General features: G+C 42.3%; 1 protein-coding gene across 29 annotated transcripts in view; it reads right to left on the reverse strand.

Annotated features, from left to right (window-relative positions):
* LOC106603249 (protocadherin gamma-C5) overlaps positions 1-17,955 on the reverse strand; it is a 186,079-nt gene that overhangs the window by 72,243 nt on the left and 95,881 nt on the right. The window contains exon 1 of one of the 29 annotated variants that reach the window (XM_014196633.2): positions 15,393-17,946. The exons of 15 other annotated variants lie outside the window; for them this stretch is intronic. In XM_014196633.2, the coding sequence (XP_014052108.2) occupies positions 15,393-17,801 (2,409 nt within the window). In that variant the 5' untranslated portion in view covers positions 17,802-17,946. Of the gene's footprint in view, positions 1-437; positions 2,994-3,985; positions 6,550-7,949; positions 10,523-11,613; positions 14,327-15,392; positions 17,947-17,955 lie in introns of those variants that run through there. 13 more of the 29 variants (XM_014196639.2, XM_014196644.2, XM_014196634.2 and 10 more) reach the window with 13 other exon arrangements.

Genomic DNA, 17,955 nt, shown 5'->3' on the forward strand with positions numbered 1-17,955 from the left:
TTTCACGGCAGAACAAATACTCAGGCAGAAGTTTGACAATTACTCCTGCCTGATATGAATTCAACAACGGTTAAAACAATCTATATTTGAAAGAATTCTGTCCATCTCCAGAAAGAGTCTTGAACCTCTTCTGATACAAGGTCAGTGTGAAAACAGGTGATATGGAATGCCAGGATGACTAACCCAGGTGTTGCTTCAGTGGTCAAATGAAGCAAACAGCCAAGGTCAAGGGGAATGAACTATGTCTCTACTATTTTCAGTGAACTTTGACCTCCCCTCCACCACCACCAGCCAAAGGCCATTGATGAAGGAGTTGTAGTAAGGATCATCAGACACAGTAAGCAAGCAGACCAAACAAATATAAATGTCTTCTCTCCTTCATCCCACCACTGCTCTACCCCAGAAAGACACTTTTAATTTAAAAAATGTGCCATTACCATAGTTGAATATTTTGATCCACTCTCAATAGCTTCACTGGTTTCATCTGGGCTCTTCCTTAGTGTTAAATCGGCAGGCAGTGTGCTGTCATTGTAAGATCTGGCAAACTTGAAGTCGCTGGTGCGTGAGCCCGTTGTCAGGTATGCGTCATAATTGTAAGAACTGCGCAGAGTTCCAGCTCCATCCACCTCTGCATAGTTGGGAGGGAAATACGCGCTGGGAATGGCGACTGCTCCATCAAACAACATTCTAGGCTTTCTACTGCGGCAGAACCTCACGGCCAGGATGAGAATAATGAAAGTCAGGAAAAAGGTGGAGACAGAGACCAGTGCTATGATCAAATAGAAAGTTAGTTTGGAACTATCCTCATAAGTCATGTCTTTCAGTTGTGGAACTTCAGCCAAGTTGTCTGATATGAGTAAATATACATCACAGGTTGTAGAGAGAGAGGGCTGTCCGTTATCTTTCACTGATATAACAAGGTTCTGCTTCATACTGTCAGATTCAGAAATGTCCCGCTGTGCCCTGATCTCTCCACTGTGGAGACCAATAGTGAAAAGTCCCGGATCAGTCGATTTCACGATCTGATATGAAAGCCACGCGTTCTGTCCAGAGTCAGCATCCACAGCGATCACCTTGGAAACCAGGGACCCCGCCAGAGCAGCTTTGGGGACCATCTCAGTCATCAAGGAGTTCCCTGCTGGAGCAGGGTATAATATCTGTGGAGAGTTATCATTCTCATCTGTTATGAAGACACTCACTGTCACGTTACTGCTGAGTGGAGGAGAACCATTGTCTCTGGCTACAACGTGGACTTTGAAGCTCCTAAACTGCTCATAATCAAATGGTCTCACAGCATGGATCACCCCCGTGTCTCCGTTAATGGATAGAAATGAGGACACCGGAACACCGTTGACATCACTGGGCAATAGAGAATAGACCACCGTACCGTTCTGTCTCCAGTCTGGGTCTCTGGCAGTAACAGAACACATAGAGGAGCCAGGCTTGTTGTTTTCAGTCACATAGGAACTGTAGGATTGTTCTTCAAACACAGGTGGGTTGTCATTCACGTCTGACACAGATAAATGAATAGTCTTTGAGGAGGATAAAGGTGTAGACCCCTCGTCAGTGGCAGTGATAGTTATGTTATAATCTGATATTATCTCACGGTCGAGTTCACTCGTTGTTACCAGAGAATAGTAGTTTTTGATTGAGGGGTTTAATTTGAACGGAACATTTTGTTGAATGGAGCAGCGGACCTGTCTATTTCCCTCCGAGTCTTTATCCTGTACATTAATGATGCCCACCTCTGTGCCAGGTAACACGTCCTCTGGGATGGGATTTTTTAAAGATTTTAGGAATATCACAGGTACATTGTCATTTTCATCTGTGATTTCGACAATTACTTTTGTGTTGGAAACCAACCCTGATCCGTCTTGCGCCTGGATACGCATTTCATAATATGTTTCCGCTTCAAAATCTATTGGTCCAATGACTTTAATTTTTCCAGTCTTCTTTTCAACGGAAAATAGCCTCGCTGCTTTATCAGATATTCGACTGAAATCGTAGCTCACTTCCCCATTGTGTCCCTCGTCAGCATCCGTGGCACTAACTGTAGCTACTACCGTATCCAAAGGAGAATTTTCTGGTAGACTGACCTTATAGGCGTCCTGAATAAACACTGGAATATTGTCGTTCGCATCCAGCACAGTGACGTGTATAACTACAGTACCAGATCTCTGTGGAGTCCCACCATCAACCGCAGTAAGTAACAATGTCACCTCTTGCTGTTGTTCTCGATCTAATTCCTTCTCCAACACTAACTCGCCATATTTCCCACCGTCTCTATTTGTATGAACAGCCAAAACAAAATGGTCATTCCTCTCCAGCGTATAGCTTTGAACTGCATTTAATCCAATATCTGCGTCATGGGCTTCGTTTAAGGGAAAACGTTGCCCTTTCACAGCCGACTCTACTATCTCTAATTCTATGCGTTCACTTGGGAATCGAGGTGAATTATCATTTATATCCTGGATTTGAACAGTAACACGGTGCAACTCTAAAGGATTTTCAAGCACCAGCTCGTATTTCAAAGCGCACGAAACCCTTGGGCCGCACAGCTCTTCTCTGTCTATTGTTTCAGAAACAATCAGATCCGCCGAGTTAGCGTTGATATCACAGTAGCGTCGACTGCTGCCGTCCAAGTCTAACCTAGCGTCACGAGCCGACAATCTCTTAGCATCTAGCCCCAGATCCTTGGCTATATTTCCGATGAAAGATCCACATTTCAGCTCCTCCGGAATAGAGTAGTTTATATCTCCATGGCTAGGGTGCAGTTTGGACAGAGAAAGCAGTGTCACACAGAGTATTGAGAGCGAGAAACCGTAGTGCCCCATCTTCGACATATGCCTGGAAGACAGAGATAATTCACAGAATAGGCCAGTTGTTCGTGATGGATAATTATTCAAACGGTTGGCTAAACGAAGAGAAAAGAAGCATTGCATACATCCTGATTCTCCTGCGATGTTATGTGACGTAGTTGGGTGTTTTCTTGCTTTTGAATATTACAGTTGTGGGAGGAGAGATACATATATTAGTTCAAGGTTGGTATATAGCGACACACTGAGTATTTATTTCAACACTGCATTTACTGACAAAAAATTGCCCAAAAAAGGTGTGGAGTTGGGGCGCAGGGAGCTTAGAAATCCATTTCTCAATGTTTGACAATTGATGAAACAATCGATAGCCTGCACTTCATAAGCTTTATATTATAGTGAACTATCAAAGTGAGAGGTTGCCTGCGATCATTAGATCCGCTATCGGACTATAGAAGATTTCTAGAGAAGTTGGTAAATCTCGCGAAAAATTCCAAAAACAGCAGCAGGGTGCTGAAGCAAACAAACGTGATACTAAATCAAATCTATATTCACAGTATGGACTTAAGTGAATCCTTATTTTATAAACTTCTGTATGCTCTGGTTTTAAAACGGAATAAGATTAGTTTTATTAAGAAACACTACATTACACAATGAATGATCTGTAAAATAAATACACATCTAATGAAATAAGGATTTCAAACGGTAGAAATCCCTGATGATGTGCCTTAGAGAAACATAAGACCAGAAAAAAAGTTTAACTACAGATAGCTTTAGTCATTCCATTGCAGAAGCCTGCAGAATGGTGATCGCTATCCACAATAGTGGTGCTGAAACACCAACGACCTCGAAAGGGCGAAGGGCTGCCATATGATCTCTTAAATGTTGTGAAGACACCACATAAAAGAAAGAAAGAAAGCCACTGTTGGCAAATATTTAGAGCCTTCGGCTACCCATTCAAGTTTCACTATGTCCAGAAATGATTTAGGAGTGCGACACTGATTTTCATGGACATAGTTCTTATAAGAGCGAGGAGCAAAACCAATGATGGCACAAAGTAAACAAACTGAAACAAGTGAAATGTATCGAATCAAATAGGCTACGCCGAGACAACCGAACTCACATTTAAATATGATAAGTCAATACATTATATCAGGCCACTGTTATCTTACCTCATCACAATTTTCTGCATTGTTCAGAGTAATTATACTTTCGCCAAAAGGCTCAACTGGTTTCTTCAGTGTCTGATCAGCAGGCAGCGTGCTGTCATTGTAAGATCTGGCAAACTTGAAGTCGCTGGTGCGTGAGCCCGTTGTCAGGTATGCGTCATAATTGTAAGAACTGCGCAGAGTTCCAGCTCCATCCACCTCTGCATAGTTGGGAGGGAAATACGCGCTGGGAATGGCGACTGCTCCATCAAACAACATTCTAGGCTTTCTACTGCGGCAGAACCTCACGGCCAGGATGAGAATAATGAAAGTCAGGAAAAAGGTGGAGACAGAGACCAGTGCGATGATCAAATAGGAAGTTAGTTTGGAACTATCCTCATAAGTCATGTCTTTCAGTTCTGGAACTTCAGCCAAGTTATCTGATATGAGTAAATATACATCACAGGTTGTAGAGAGAGAGGGCTGTCCGTTATCTTTCACTGATATAACAAGGTTCTGCTTCATACTGTCAGATTCAGAAATGTCCCGCTGTGCCCTGATCTCTCCACTGTGGAGACCAATAGTGAAAAGTCCCGGATCAGTCGATTTCACGATCTGATATGAAAGCCACGCGTTCTGTCCAGAGTCAGCATCCACAGCTATCACCTTGGAAACCAGGGACCCCGCCAGAGCAGCTTTGGGGACCATCTCAGTCATCAAGGAGTTCCCTGCTGGCGCAGGGTATAATATCTGGGGAGAGTTATCATTCTCATCTGTTATGAAGACTCTCACTGTCACGTTACTGCTGAGTGGAGGAGAACCATTGTCTCTGGCTACAACGTGGACTTTGAAGCTCCTAAACTGCTCATAATCAAATGGTCTCACAGCATGGATCACCCCCGTGTCTCCGTTAATGGATAGAAATGAGGACACCGGAACACCGTTGACATCACTAGGCAATAGAGAATAGACCACCGTGCCGTTCTGTCTCCAGTCTGGGTCTCTGGCAGTAACAGAACACATAGAGGAGCCAGGCTTGTTGTTTTCAGTCACATAGGAACTGTAGGATTGTTCGTCAAACACGGGTGGGTTGTCATTCACGTCTGACACAGATAAATGAATAGTCTTTGAGGAGCATAAAGTTGGAGACCCCTCGTCAGCGGCAGTGATAGTTATGTTATAATCTGATATTATCTCTCGGTCTAGTTCACTAGTTGTTACCAGAGAATAGTAGTTTTTGATTGAGGGGTTTAATTTGAAAGGAACATTTTGTTGAATGGAGCAGCGGACCTGTCTATTTCCCTCTGAATCTTTATCCTGTACATTAATGATGCCCACCTCTGTGCCAGGTAACACGTTCTCAGGGATGGGATTGCTAAGTGATTTGATGAATATTAATGGTGCATTGTCATTTATATCGGTAATATCTATAATTACTTTTGTGTTGGAAGCTAAACCTGACCCATCTTTGGCTTGGACGCGCATTTCATAATCTTTCCTCTCTTCAAAGTCCACAGGTCCGACGACTCTGATTACACCAGTCCCTTTGTCTATAGAAAACACCGTCGATGCTTTATCAGATATACTGCTGAAGTCATACGTCACTTCCCCATTTGCACCCTTATCTGCGTCAGTGGCGCTGACAGTTACCACTATATAATCTAGAGGGGAATTTTCTGTCAGACTGACTCTATAAACATCCTGGCTAAATACTGGAATATTATCATTAGCATCCAGCACAGTGACGTGTATAACTACAGTACCAGATCTCTGTGGAGTCCCACCATCAACAGCAGTAAGTAACAACGTCACCTCCTCTTGCTTTTCTCGATCCAGCTCTTTTTCTAACACCAACTCACTGTATTTCCCACCATCTCTATTTGTATGAACGGCCAAAACAAAATAGTCATTCCTGTCGAGCGTATAGCTTTGCACCGTGTTTAATCCTATGTCCGAATCATGGGCTTCGTCTAAGGGAAAACGTCGACCTTTATCAGCCGATTCTCTAATTTCTAGATTCATACGCTCTTGAGGAAATCTAGGAGAGTTATCGTTTACGTCTTGAATTTGCACAGTAATACGATGCAGCTCCAGAGGGTTTTCAAGCACAAGCTCATATTTTAATGCACAAGTAACCTTCGAACCACACAGCTCCTCTCTATCTATTCTATCCGTCACAATAAGGTTGCCAGCCGCGAGGTCAATGTCACAATAACGTTGACTGATGTCATCCATGTCCAACCGAGCTTTGCGATCAGAGAATCTCTTCGCATCCAGCCCGAGATCCTTGGCTATATTCCCAATGATAAATCCACGCTTCGCTTCCTCGGGAGCAGAGTAGCTCATGTCTCCATGCGTGGTGTGAGGGAGAACAAGAAAGAAAACCGAGCAGAGTTTGACGGCAGAGACCAAAAATATTTTGACCACCATCATCAACGTTGGAACGTTTGATATTCCTATCCTTAAGATGGTGATTTACCAAATTCGTTATGCCACAAAATATGTAGCCAACGTTACAATCCAAATTCTGTCCAAGCAACGATAAATGTTGAAACCAGTCAATGCGACGTTTTTCCCCACTGCCGAAACAAGTCTCCTCCCTGTATATGGTAATCTGCTGGCATGGGGACACAGTCATACATTCACCCAGAGAAGGTGAACAGCGACACATTGAGTATTTTCACAAAAACTGCAGTCACACTGCGAAGGTACTGAATATACAGTACATTGAACAAGATTCATTCAATATCTTATCGTAAAATGTGCTATAGTTAAATATTGCCATACATGCAGGCCAACAGTGCAGTTTATAGATAGAACATATCACCAGATTTGAATCAGTAAATTTCATTTTTCGTTTTGCCTTATTTAACCCCCAGACAATATCTATCTATCATTCAGAAGCAACTGAGGAAAACAAATGAAAATGTCACGGTAGTTAAGGATATAAGAATAGGCTATATTATTTAGGCCTATATTTTAAAACTTCTCAAATCACATTATTGAAAAACAGTTGTTTATTATCAAGGCTTTGGTAATTTATATTTTTTTAAATCACCCAAAGCAATGGACATAGTCATTGACTAAAAAGGTTCATCTCCTGCTGGATACTCCATTGCCAGATTCTCAATGTCTGGTCGCTGTCCAGTGCTGAAACAGAGCCGACGCAATAGCCCACTTACTTTATCTGTCATACCAAACGTTAGAGGGAGAATAAAATGTACTACTGCAAATTGCTATCCAACAAACGGCAAACATGTTGTCTTATGGCAGCAGCCTTAGACCAAAACAATCTTTTTACAGAGACAGAACCCTTCAAATAGTCAATAGGTAAACCTACGTCCTGCGTTTAAAATGACAAACGAAGCACTTCAAAGTTGTAATTGTAAACATGTGTCCTGCATTAAAACGTAATCAAAGAAGTCCGTAGGTATGGCACCCTGCCCTGGAATAAGATACTTGAGTAAAATTGTTTGAAAGTGATTAAACTCTGGCCAAAATTCGTAGGTTTTGGAATGCAGATATTAACAGTGAAACCTACTGAATTCAGTCCATTTAAAAACGTTGCCGTGTCTGATGAGCCAGCACAGCGACCAAATTGAAATATCTGACAGACTTGTGGTCATGATCATTCCCATATTATTACTTACCCTCTTGCTCTATTGCAACCCAGTATCTCTACTTGCACATCATCATCTGCACATCTATCACTACAGTGTTAAAGCTAAATTGTAATTATTTCACCACTATGGCCTATTTATTGCCTTACCTGCCTACTCTTCTACATTTGCACACACTGTACATTGATTTTTCTATTGTGTTATTGACCGTACGTTTGTTTATGTGTAACTCTGTGTTGTTGTTATATATATATATATATATATATATATATATATATATATATATATATATATATATATATATATATATATAGTTGTTTCATAAAATAAATGGTCAATCAATACCAAAATTAGTCGTTTAATCTCACCTCAGTATCCCCAACGTCGTTTAGATTGATTATACTTTCTCCCAAACACTCGATTTGACTCCTCTGCAGTGTCTGGTCAGCAGGCAGCGTGCTGTCGTTGTAAGATCTGGCAAACTTGAAGTCGCTGGTGCGTGAGCCCGTTGTCAGGTATGCGTCATAATTGTAAGAACTGCGCAGAGTTCCAGCTCCATCCACCTCTGCATAGTTGGGAGGGAAATACGCGCTGGGAATGGCGACTGCTCCATCAAACATCATTCTAGGCTTTCTACTGCGGCAGAACCTCACGGCCAGGATGAGAATAATGAAAGTCAGGAAAAAGGTGGAGACAGAGACCAGTGCGATGATCAAATAGGAAGTTAGTTTGGAACTATCCTCATAAGTCATGTCTTTCAGTTCTGGAACTTCAGCCAAGTTATCTGATATGAGTAAATATACATCACAGGTTGTAGAGAGAGAGGGCTGTCCGTTATCTTTCACTGATATAACAAGGTTCTGCTTCATACTGTCAGATTCTGAAATGTCCCGCTGTGCCCTGATCTCTCCACTGTGGAGACCAATAGTGAAAAGTCCCGGATCAGTCGATTTCACGATCTGATATGAAAGCCACGCGTTCTGTCCAGAGTCAGCATCCACAGCTATCACCTTGGAAACCAGGGACCCCGCCAGAGCAGCTTTGGGGACCATCTCAGTCATCAAGGAGTTCCCTGCTGGAGCAGGGTATAATATCTGGGGAGAGTTATCATTCTCATCTGTTATGAAGACACTCACTGTCACGTTACTGCTGAGTGGAGGAGAACCATTGTCTCTGGCTACAACGTGGACTTTGAAGCTCCTAAACTGTTCATAATCAAATGCCCTCACAGCATGGATCACCCCCGTGTCTCCGTTAATGGATAGAAATGAGGACACCGGAACACCGTTGACATCACTGGGCAATAGAGAATAGACCACCGTACCGTTCTGTCTCCAGTCTGGGTCTCTGGCAGTAACAGAACACATAGAGGAGCCAGGCTTGTTGTTTTCAGTCACATAGGAACTGTAGGATTGTTCTTCATACACAGGAGGGTTGTCATTCACGTCTGATACAGATAAATGAATAGTATTTGTGGAGGATAAAGGTGGAGACCCCTCGTCAGTGGCAGTGATAGTTATGTTATAATCTGATATTATCTCACGGTCTAGTTCACTAGTTGTTACCAGAGAATAGTAGTTTTTGATTGAAGGGTTAAGTTTGAAAGGGACATTTTGTTGAATGGAGCAGCGGACCTGTCTATTTCCCTCCGAATCTTTATCCTGTACTTGAATGATGCCCACCTCTGTACCAGGTAACACGTTCTCAGGGATGGGATTGCTAAGTGATTTGATGAATATTAATGGTGCATTGTCATTTATATCGGTAATATCTATGATTACTTTTGTGTTGGAAGCTAAACCTGACCCATCTTTGGCTTGGACGCGCATTTCATAATCTGTCCTCTCCTCAAAGTCCACAGGTCCGACGACTCTGATTACACCAGTCCCTTTGTCTATAGAAAACACCGTCGATGCTTTATCAGATATACTGCTGAAGTCATACGTCACTTCCCCATTTGCACCCTTATCTGCGTCAGTGGCGCTGACAGTTACCACTATATAATCTAGAGGGGAATTTTCTGTCAAACTGACTCTATAAACGTCCTGGCTAAATACTGGTTTATTATCATTAGCATCCAGCACAGTGACGTGTATAGCTACAGTACCAGATCTCTGTGGAGTCCCACCATCAACAGCAGTAAGTAACAACCTCACCTCCTCTTGCTTTTCTCGATCCAGCTCTTTTTCTAACACCAACTCACTGTATTTACCACCATCTCTATTTGTATGAACGGCCAAAACAAAATGTTCATTCCTGTCGAGCGTATAGCTTTGCACCGTGTTTAATCCTATGTCCGAATCATGGGCTTCGTCTAAGGGAAAACGCTCCCCTTTGTCAGCCGATTCCCTTATTTCTAGATTCATGCGTTCATTGGGGAAACGAGGTGAATTGTCATTTACGTCTTGAATTTGCACAGTGATACGATGCAGCTCCAGAGGGTTTTCAAGCACAAGCTCATATTTTAATGCACAAGTAACTTTCGAACCACACAGCTCCTCTCTATCTATTCTATCCGTCACAATAAGGTTGCCAGCCGCGAGGTTGATGTCGCAATAACGTTTACTGTTATCATCCATGTCCAACCGAGCTTTGCGATCAGATAATCTCTTCGCATCCAGTCCGAGATCCTTGGCTATATTCCCAATGATAAATCCACGCTTCGCTTCCTCGGGAGCAGAGTAGCTCATGTCTCCATACGTGATACGAGGGAGAACAAGTAAGAAAACCGAGGAGAGAACGAAGGCAGAGACCGAGAATCTTGCATCCATCATCATCAATGGTGACTTAAAATGGTGATTTACAGAATTCGTTATTCCATAAAAAAAATATAGTCTAAGTTCCAATATTCTCTCCAAGCAAGGATATGTTGAAACCAGTCAATGCTTTGTTTTTTCCCCACTGCCGAGAAGAGTCTCCTCCCTGTATATGTTCATCTACTGGGTGGGGACACACGTATGCACTCACCCAGAGAAGGTGAACAGCGACACATTGAGTATTTTCACAAAAACTGCAGTAACACTACAAAGTTACTGAATATACATTGAACAAGATATTTCCAATATCTTACTGTTAAAATATGCAACTTAAATTTAGCCAAACTGGGCATGCCTATAAGTCAGCCAGAACAAATCACCAGTTTTTACTCAGTCAACACCATTTTGGTTTGAGCCTTAAACACTTAGGCACAGTCTATCATTTCGAAGCAAGTGAGGAAAATAAAATAAAATGTCAATGTAGTTTAGGATAACATTATAAGCTATGTTATTTAGGCCTCTATTTTTACATTTCTAAAATCGCATTAATGAAAAGCAGTTGTCAATTATCAATCCTTTGGTCATTTATATTTTAAAATGCACCCAAAACAACCGAAATAATACACTAATATAATATATACATTGCATATTATTCAATGACTGAAAAGGTTACCCTCATCTCGGATACTCTATTGCCAAATCCTTAAAGTATGGTCGCTGTCCAGTTCTGAAACATTACCGACGCTATTGCGCACGTATCTTTCGCGCCAACCATAGAGAGTTAATCATTTAGTGCTGCAAATTGCAATCCAATAAACGTCATAAATATGTTCACTTAAAGTAGCAGCAGGCTATTTCACCTAGCATAGGCCTATATAATTACAGACCGAGCACTTCAAATAGATGACATAGTAGCTTATTCTGCGTAAAAAAAAAAAACGGAGCACATCAACCTTGTAAACGCGCATCCTGCATTAGAAAGTCATCAAATAAGTCTGTAGATATGGCACCATGCTCTGGCATAAGACACTTCAGTAAAATGATTGTTTAATCCCTCGCAAAAAAAATGTAGGAGCGATGTAGCCGGTTTATTCTGCTTGGAATACACGTATTACCAGTGACGCCTCCTGAATTCAGTCAATTTAAAAACGTCGCAATGTCTGATAAGCCAACAACACAGTGATCACATTCAAACATTTGACAGACTTGTGGTCATCTCAATACATGTGTTAACATAAAAGGTCAATCAATAGTAAAAATAGGATTCTAATCTCACCTCAGTATTCTCCGCGAAGTTAGGAGTGAATATACTTTCTCCCAAACACTCGATTTGACTCCTCTTCAGTGTCTGGTCAGCAGGCAGCGTGCTGTCATTGTAAGATCTGACAAACTTGAAGTCGCTGGTGCGTGAGCCCGTTGTCAGGTATGCGTCATAATTGTAAGAACTGCGCAGAGTTCCAGCTCCATCCACCTCTGCATAGTTGGGAGGGAAATACGCGCTGGGAATGGCGACTGCTCCATCAAACAACATTCTAGGCTTTCTACTGCGGCAGAACCTCACGGCCAGGATGAGAATAATGAAAGTCAGGAAAAAGGTGGAGACAGAGACCAGTGCGATGATCAAATAGGAAGTTAGTTTGGAACTATCCTCATAAGTCATGTCTTTCAGTTGTGGAACTTCAGCCAAGTTGTCTGATATGAGTAAATACACATCACAGGTTGTAGAGAGAGAGGGCTGTCCGTTATCTTTCACTGATATAACAAGGTTCTGCTTCATACTGTCAGATTCAGAAATGTCCCGCTGTGCCCGGATCTCTCCACTGTGGAGACCAATAGTGAAAAGTCCCGGATCAGTCGATTTCACGATCTGATATGAAAGCCACGCGTTCTGTCCAGAGTCAGCATCCACAGCTATCACCTTGGAAACCAGGGACCCCGCCAGAGCAGCTTTGGGGACCATCTCAGTCATCAAGGAGTTCCCTGCTGGCGCAGGGTATAATATCTGGGGAGAGTTATCATTCTCATCTGTTATGAAGACTCTCACTGTCACGTTACTGCTGAGTGGAGGAGAACCATTGTCTCTGGCTACAACGTGGACTTTGAAGCTCCTAAACTGCTCATAATCAAATGGTCTCACAGCATGGATCACCCCCGTGTCTCCGTTAATGGATAGAAATGAGGACACCGGAACACCGTTGACATCACTAGGCAATAGAGAATAGACCACCGTGCCGTTCTGTCTCCAGTCTGGGTCTCTGGCAGTAACAGAACACATAGAGGAGCCAGGCTTGTTGTTTTCAGTCACATAGGAACTGTAGGATTGTTCGTCAAACACGGGTGGGTTGTCATTCACGTCTGACACAGATAAATGAATAGTCTTTGAGGAGGATAAAGGTGGAGACCCCTCGTCAGCGGCAGTGATAGTTATGTTATAATCTGATATTATCTCTCGGTCTAGTTCACTAGTTGTTACCAGAGAATAGTAGTTTTTGATTGAGGGGTTTAATTTGAAAGGAACATTTTGTTGAATGGAGCAGCGGACCTGTCTATTTCCCTCTGAATCTTTATCCTGTACATTAATGATGCCCACCTCTGTGCCAGGTAACACGTTCTCAGGAATTGGATTGGTCAGAGATTTGATCAATAATATTGGTGCATTATCATTCACATCTGTGATTTCTATAATAACTTTACAGTTTGAGGCTGACCCTAAACCATCTTTTGCCTGCACGCTCATTTCATAATATGTTTCCTCTTCGAAATCAATAGGGCCGATCACTTTTATTTCTCCGGTTGTCTTGTTAATCAAAAACAGCTTCCCTGCTTTGTTACTTATACGACCGAGTTCATAGGTCACATCGCCATTAGGTCCCTCGTCTGCATCAATAGCAGTAACTGTACTTACTACGGTACCTAATGGAGAATTCTCAGGTAGGCTGATCTTATAGACGTTCTGAGTAAAAACTGGAATATTATCGTTAGCATCCAACACAGTAACGTGTATAACTACAGTACCAGATCTCTGTGGAGTCCCACCATCAACAGCAGTAAGGAACAATGTCACCTCCTGCTGTTGCTCTCGATCTAATTCCTTCTCTACAACTAACTCACCGTATTTCCCACCATCTGGGTTTGTATGAACACCTAAAACAAAATAGTCGTTTTTTTCGAGTGAATATTTTTGAACTGCATTATGTCCTATATCCGCATCATGGGCTTCGCTAAGAAGGAAACGTGTTCCTCTAACGGCAGACTCACTGATTTCTAAATTAATTTGAGTTTTAGAAAATGTTGGGGAGTTATCATTTATATCTTGGACTTGCACATTAATATGATGTAATTCCAGAGGTTTCTCCAGCACAAGCTCGTAATTTAAAGAACAAGAAACCTTCGGTCCACACAGCTCCTCCCTGTCTATTGTTTCAGCCACAATTAATTCTCCAGTATTCACATTAACGTCACAGTAACCTTGACGACTACCATCCATATCCAAACGAGCCTTGCGAGATGAAAATCTTCTCGCATCCAGACCGAGGTCCTTGGCTATATTCCCGATCACAGATCCGCGTTTCATCTCCTCTGGAATAGAATAGCTCATATCTCCATGGCTCTGTCGCACCATAAAAACAAGGAAAACCAGACGGAACGTCGAAACAGACAATGATAATCCGATGTACTCCATCTTCTCAAATGACCCAAGTAGTCCAACTAAAAATCGTGGTAAAGATATTGTTCAGCCCTCAAAATGAAACATTTGCTGCGTTAAGGTGTGGAATAGCCGACGATACACGCTAAGCCTCTGTCTAATGGAGACGATGGTTTGTCACGCTGACCAAAGAAGGCCTACATCTCCTCCTTTTCTATGCGTGGACTGGGGGAGAGATGTGCCTGTCGGCCAATATATAGTGAACAGCGACACTTAGAGTATATCAATGAAAACTACAATAAATTGCATTCAAATGAACCTCTTAAATCCATACACCACCACGACATTCAGGGTAGCCTTTTGCAATAGAAAGTGTGAATGTGAATGCGCATACAATGAGGTAAATGTTATTTTTCAGTTTCAAACATAGCATCCAAAATAAATCTAGGTTCATTTAAGTATTGGCCGAAACCTGTTTCAAAGTCGTATAGGTGGAGAAGAGCTCTTGCAGCCTTGCCTGTTTCACTGAGAAACAGGCTTCTCAGTTGCGCTGTCTATCGGTGTGGTGCTGAAACAGTGCTAGCGTAGCTTCATCAGAATTGGAAGGCGATGTGATTTGTATTTTCAGCGTGTGAATATATTAATTTAAGTCCTGCAGGCTACAGTAGAATGAACAGTGAAGTGGAATATATTAAAATAATTGACCAACTTAAATTTAGCAGAAGCAGAAAAACTCGGGTACAGCTATAGATGTAGGATCTTAATTTGATCACCAATGCAGGAAATGTAAAACGTATAGTGTATTTGAGGTTTAAAAAGGCTTTTGAAGTTTGTAATTTCCACTTTAACATTTCAGACTTGATTTTCACCTACAACAATGTCCATTAGTTATAACCAACATAATAATAAATATTTCCTATTGCTGCATCAAACAAATGAAGCTCCTATATCTGTAGGATAATATGCCACTTTTATAATATTCACTATTACATATTGATAATATTTCAGTGGAAGTGGTATCAAATTGGGTGAGCAATTTGTCTGCATGTAACAGTGTGCTACAGGCGTAACAGAAGACTCATATTTTCATTTTGTAGTCCACTTATCCAAGGTACAAAAGAACTGCCTAGAGGTCGCCAATGACAAATTATAAATACATTCAAAACAATACAAGAACTGTAGCTGCATACACTTCAGATGACTTCATGTTGCGCCGTACTCTCTCGTACTAGAAGAGCATACTAATGCTGTTTAGCTGACTTTAATATACAACCTGCTATTAAAACATAGCGTTGGGCCTTTCATGTTAGGAAGCTTGCTATTGCCAAGAAGCAAATTAGTAATATTTCGTTTCAAAGCCACGTAGGACAAACCATCCTCATAAAATGCTAAATAAAGTCATGGGTTACCTCAGAGTCTCCTGCAGTGTTGAGCGTGATGATACTCCCTTCTAGTAATGTATCTGGACATCTTGTTAGTGTCTGATCAGCAGGCAGCGTGCTGTCATTGTAAGATCTGGCAAACTTGAAGTCACTGGTGCGTGAGCCCGTTGTCAGGTATGCGTCATAATTGTAAGAACTGCGCAGAGTTCCAGCTCCATCCACCTCTGCATAGTTGGGAGGGAAATACGCGCTGGGAATGGCGACTGCTCCATCAAACATCATTCTAGGCTTTCTACTGCGGCAGACCCTCACGGCCAGGATGAGAATAATGAAAGTCAGGAAAAAGGTGGAGACAGAGACCAGTGCGATGATCAAATAGGAAGTTAGTTTGGAACTATCCTCATAAGTCATGTCTTTCAGTTGTGGAACTTCAGCCAAGTTGTCTGATATGAGTAAATACACATCACAGGTTGTAGAGAGAGAGGGCTGTCCGTTATCTTTCACTGATATAACAAGGTTCTGCTTCATACTGTCAGATTCAGAAATGTCGCGCTGTGCCCTGATCTCTCCACTGTGGAGACCAATAGTGAAAAGTCCCGGATCAGTCGATTTCACGATCTGATATGAAAGCCACGCGTTCTGTCCAGAGTCAGCATCAACAGCTATCACCTTGGAAACCAGGGACCCCGCCAGAGCAGCTTTGGGGACCATCTCAGTCATCAAGGAGTTCCCTGCTGGAGCAGGGTATAATATCTGGGGAGAGTTATCATTCTCATCTGTTATGAAGACTCTCACTGTCACGTTACTGCTGAGTGGAGGAGAACCATTGTCTCTGGCTACAACGTGGACTTTGAAGCTCCTAAACTGCTCATAATCAAATGGTCTCACAGCATGGATCACCCCCGTGTCTCCGTTAATGGATAGAAATGAGGACACCGGAACACCGTTGACATCACTGGGCAATAGAGAATAGACCACCGTACCGTTCTGTCTCCAGTCTGGGTCTCTGGCAGTAACAGAACACATAGAGGAGCCAGGCTTGTTGTTTTCAGTCACATAGGAACTGTAGGATTGTTCTTCAAACACAGGTGGGTTGTCATTCACGTCTGATACAGATAAATGAATAGTCTTTGAGGAGGATAAAGGTGGAGACCCCTCGTCAGTGGCAGTGATAGTTATGTTATAATCTGATATTATCTCTCGGTCTAGTTCACCTGTTGATATCAGAGAAAAGTAGTTTTTGATAGACGGGTTTAATTTGAATGGGACATTTTGTTGAATGGAGCAGCGGACTTGTCTATTTCCCTCCGAATCTTTATCCTGTACATTAATGATGCCCACCTCTGTGCCAGGTAACACGTTCTCAGGGATGGGATTGCTAAGTGATTTGATGAATATTAATGGTGCATTGTCATTTATATCGGTAATATCTATGATTACTTTTGTGTTGGAAGCTAAACCTGACCCATCTTTGGCTTGGACGCGCATTTCATAATCTTTCCTCTCTTCAAAGTCCACAGGTCCGACGACTCTGATTACACCAGTCCCTTTGTCTATAGAAAACACCGTCGATGCTTTATCAGATATACTGCTGAAGTCATACGTCACTTCCCCATTTGCACCCTTATCTGCGTCAGTGGCGCTGACAGTTACCACTACATAATCTAGAGGGGAATTTTCTGTCAGACTGACTCTATAAACATCCTGGCTAAACACTGGTTTATTATCGTTAGCATCCAGCACAGTGACGTGTATAACTACAGTACCAGATCTCTGTGGAGTCCCACCATCAACCGCAGTAAGTAACAACGTCACCTCTTGTTGTAGTTCTCGATCCAGCTCTTTTTCTAACACCAACTCACTGTATTTACCACCATCTCTATTTGTATTAACGGCCAAAACAAAATAGTCATTCCTGTCGAGCGTATAGCTTTGCACCGTGTTTAATCCTATGTCCGAATCATGGGCTTCGTCTAAGGGAAACCGCTCCCCTTTGTCAGCCGATTCTGCAATTTCTAGATTCATGCGTTCATTGGGGAAACGAGGTGAATTGTCATTTACGTCTAGAATTTGCACAGTAATACGATGCAGCTCCAGAGGGTTTTCAAGCACAAGCTCATATTTTAATGCACAAGTAACCTTCGAACCACACAGCTCCTCTCTATCTATTCTATCCGTCACAATAAGGTTGCCAGCCGCGAGGTCAATGTCACAATAACGTTGACTGATGTCATCCATGTCCAACCGAGCTTTGCGATCAGAGAATCTCTTCACATCCAGTCCCAGATCCTTGGCTATATTCCCAATGATAAATCCACGCTTCGCTTCCTCGGGAGCAGAGTAGCTCATGTCTCCATACGTGTTACGAGGGAGAACAAGTAAGAAAACCGAGGAGAGAACGAAGGCAGAGACCGATAATCTTGCATCCATCATCATCAACGTGAGAGCGGTCCTATCCTTAAGATGGTGATTTACAGAATTCGTTATTCCATAAAAAAATATAGTCCAAGTTCCGATATTCTCTCCAAGCAAGGATATGTTGAAACCAGTCAATGCTTTGTTTTTTCCCCCACTGCCGAGAAGAGTCTCC

This window comes from Salmo salar, chromosome ssa04 (genome assembly GCF_905237065.1).
Source record: "Salmo salar chromosome ssa04, Ssal_v3.1, whole genome shotgun sequence".
NCBI classification, from domain to species: Eukaryota; Metazoa; Chordata; class Actinopteri; order Salmoniformes; family Salmonidae; genus Salmo; species Salmo salar.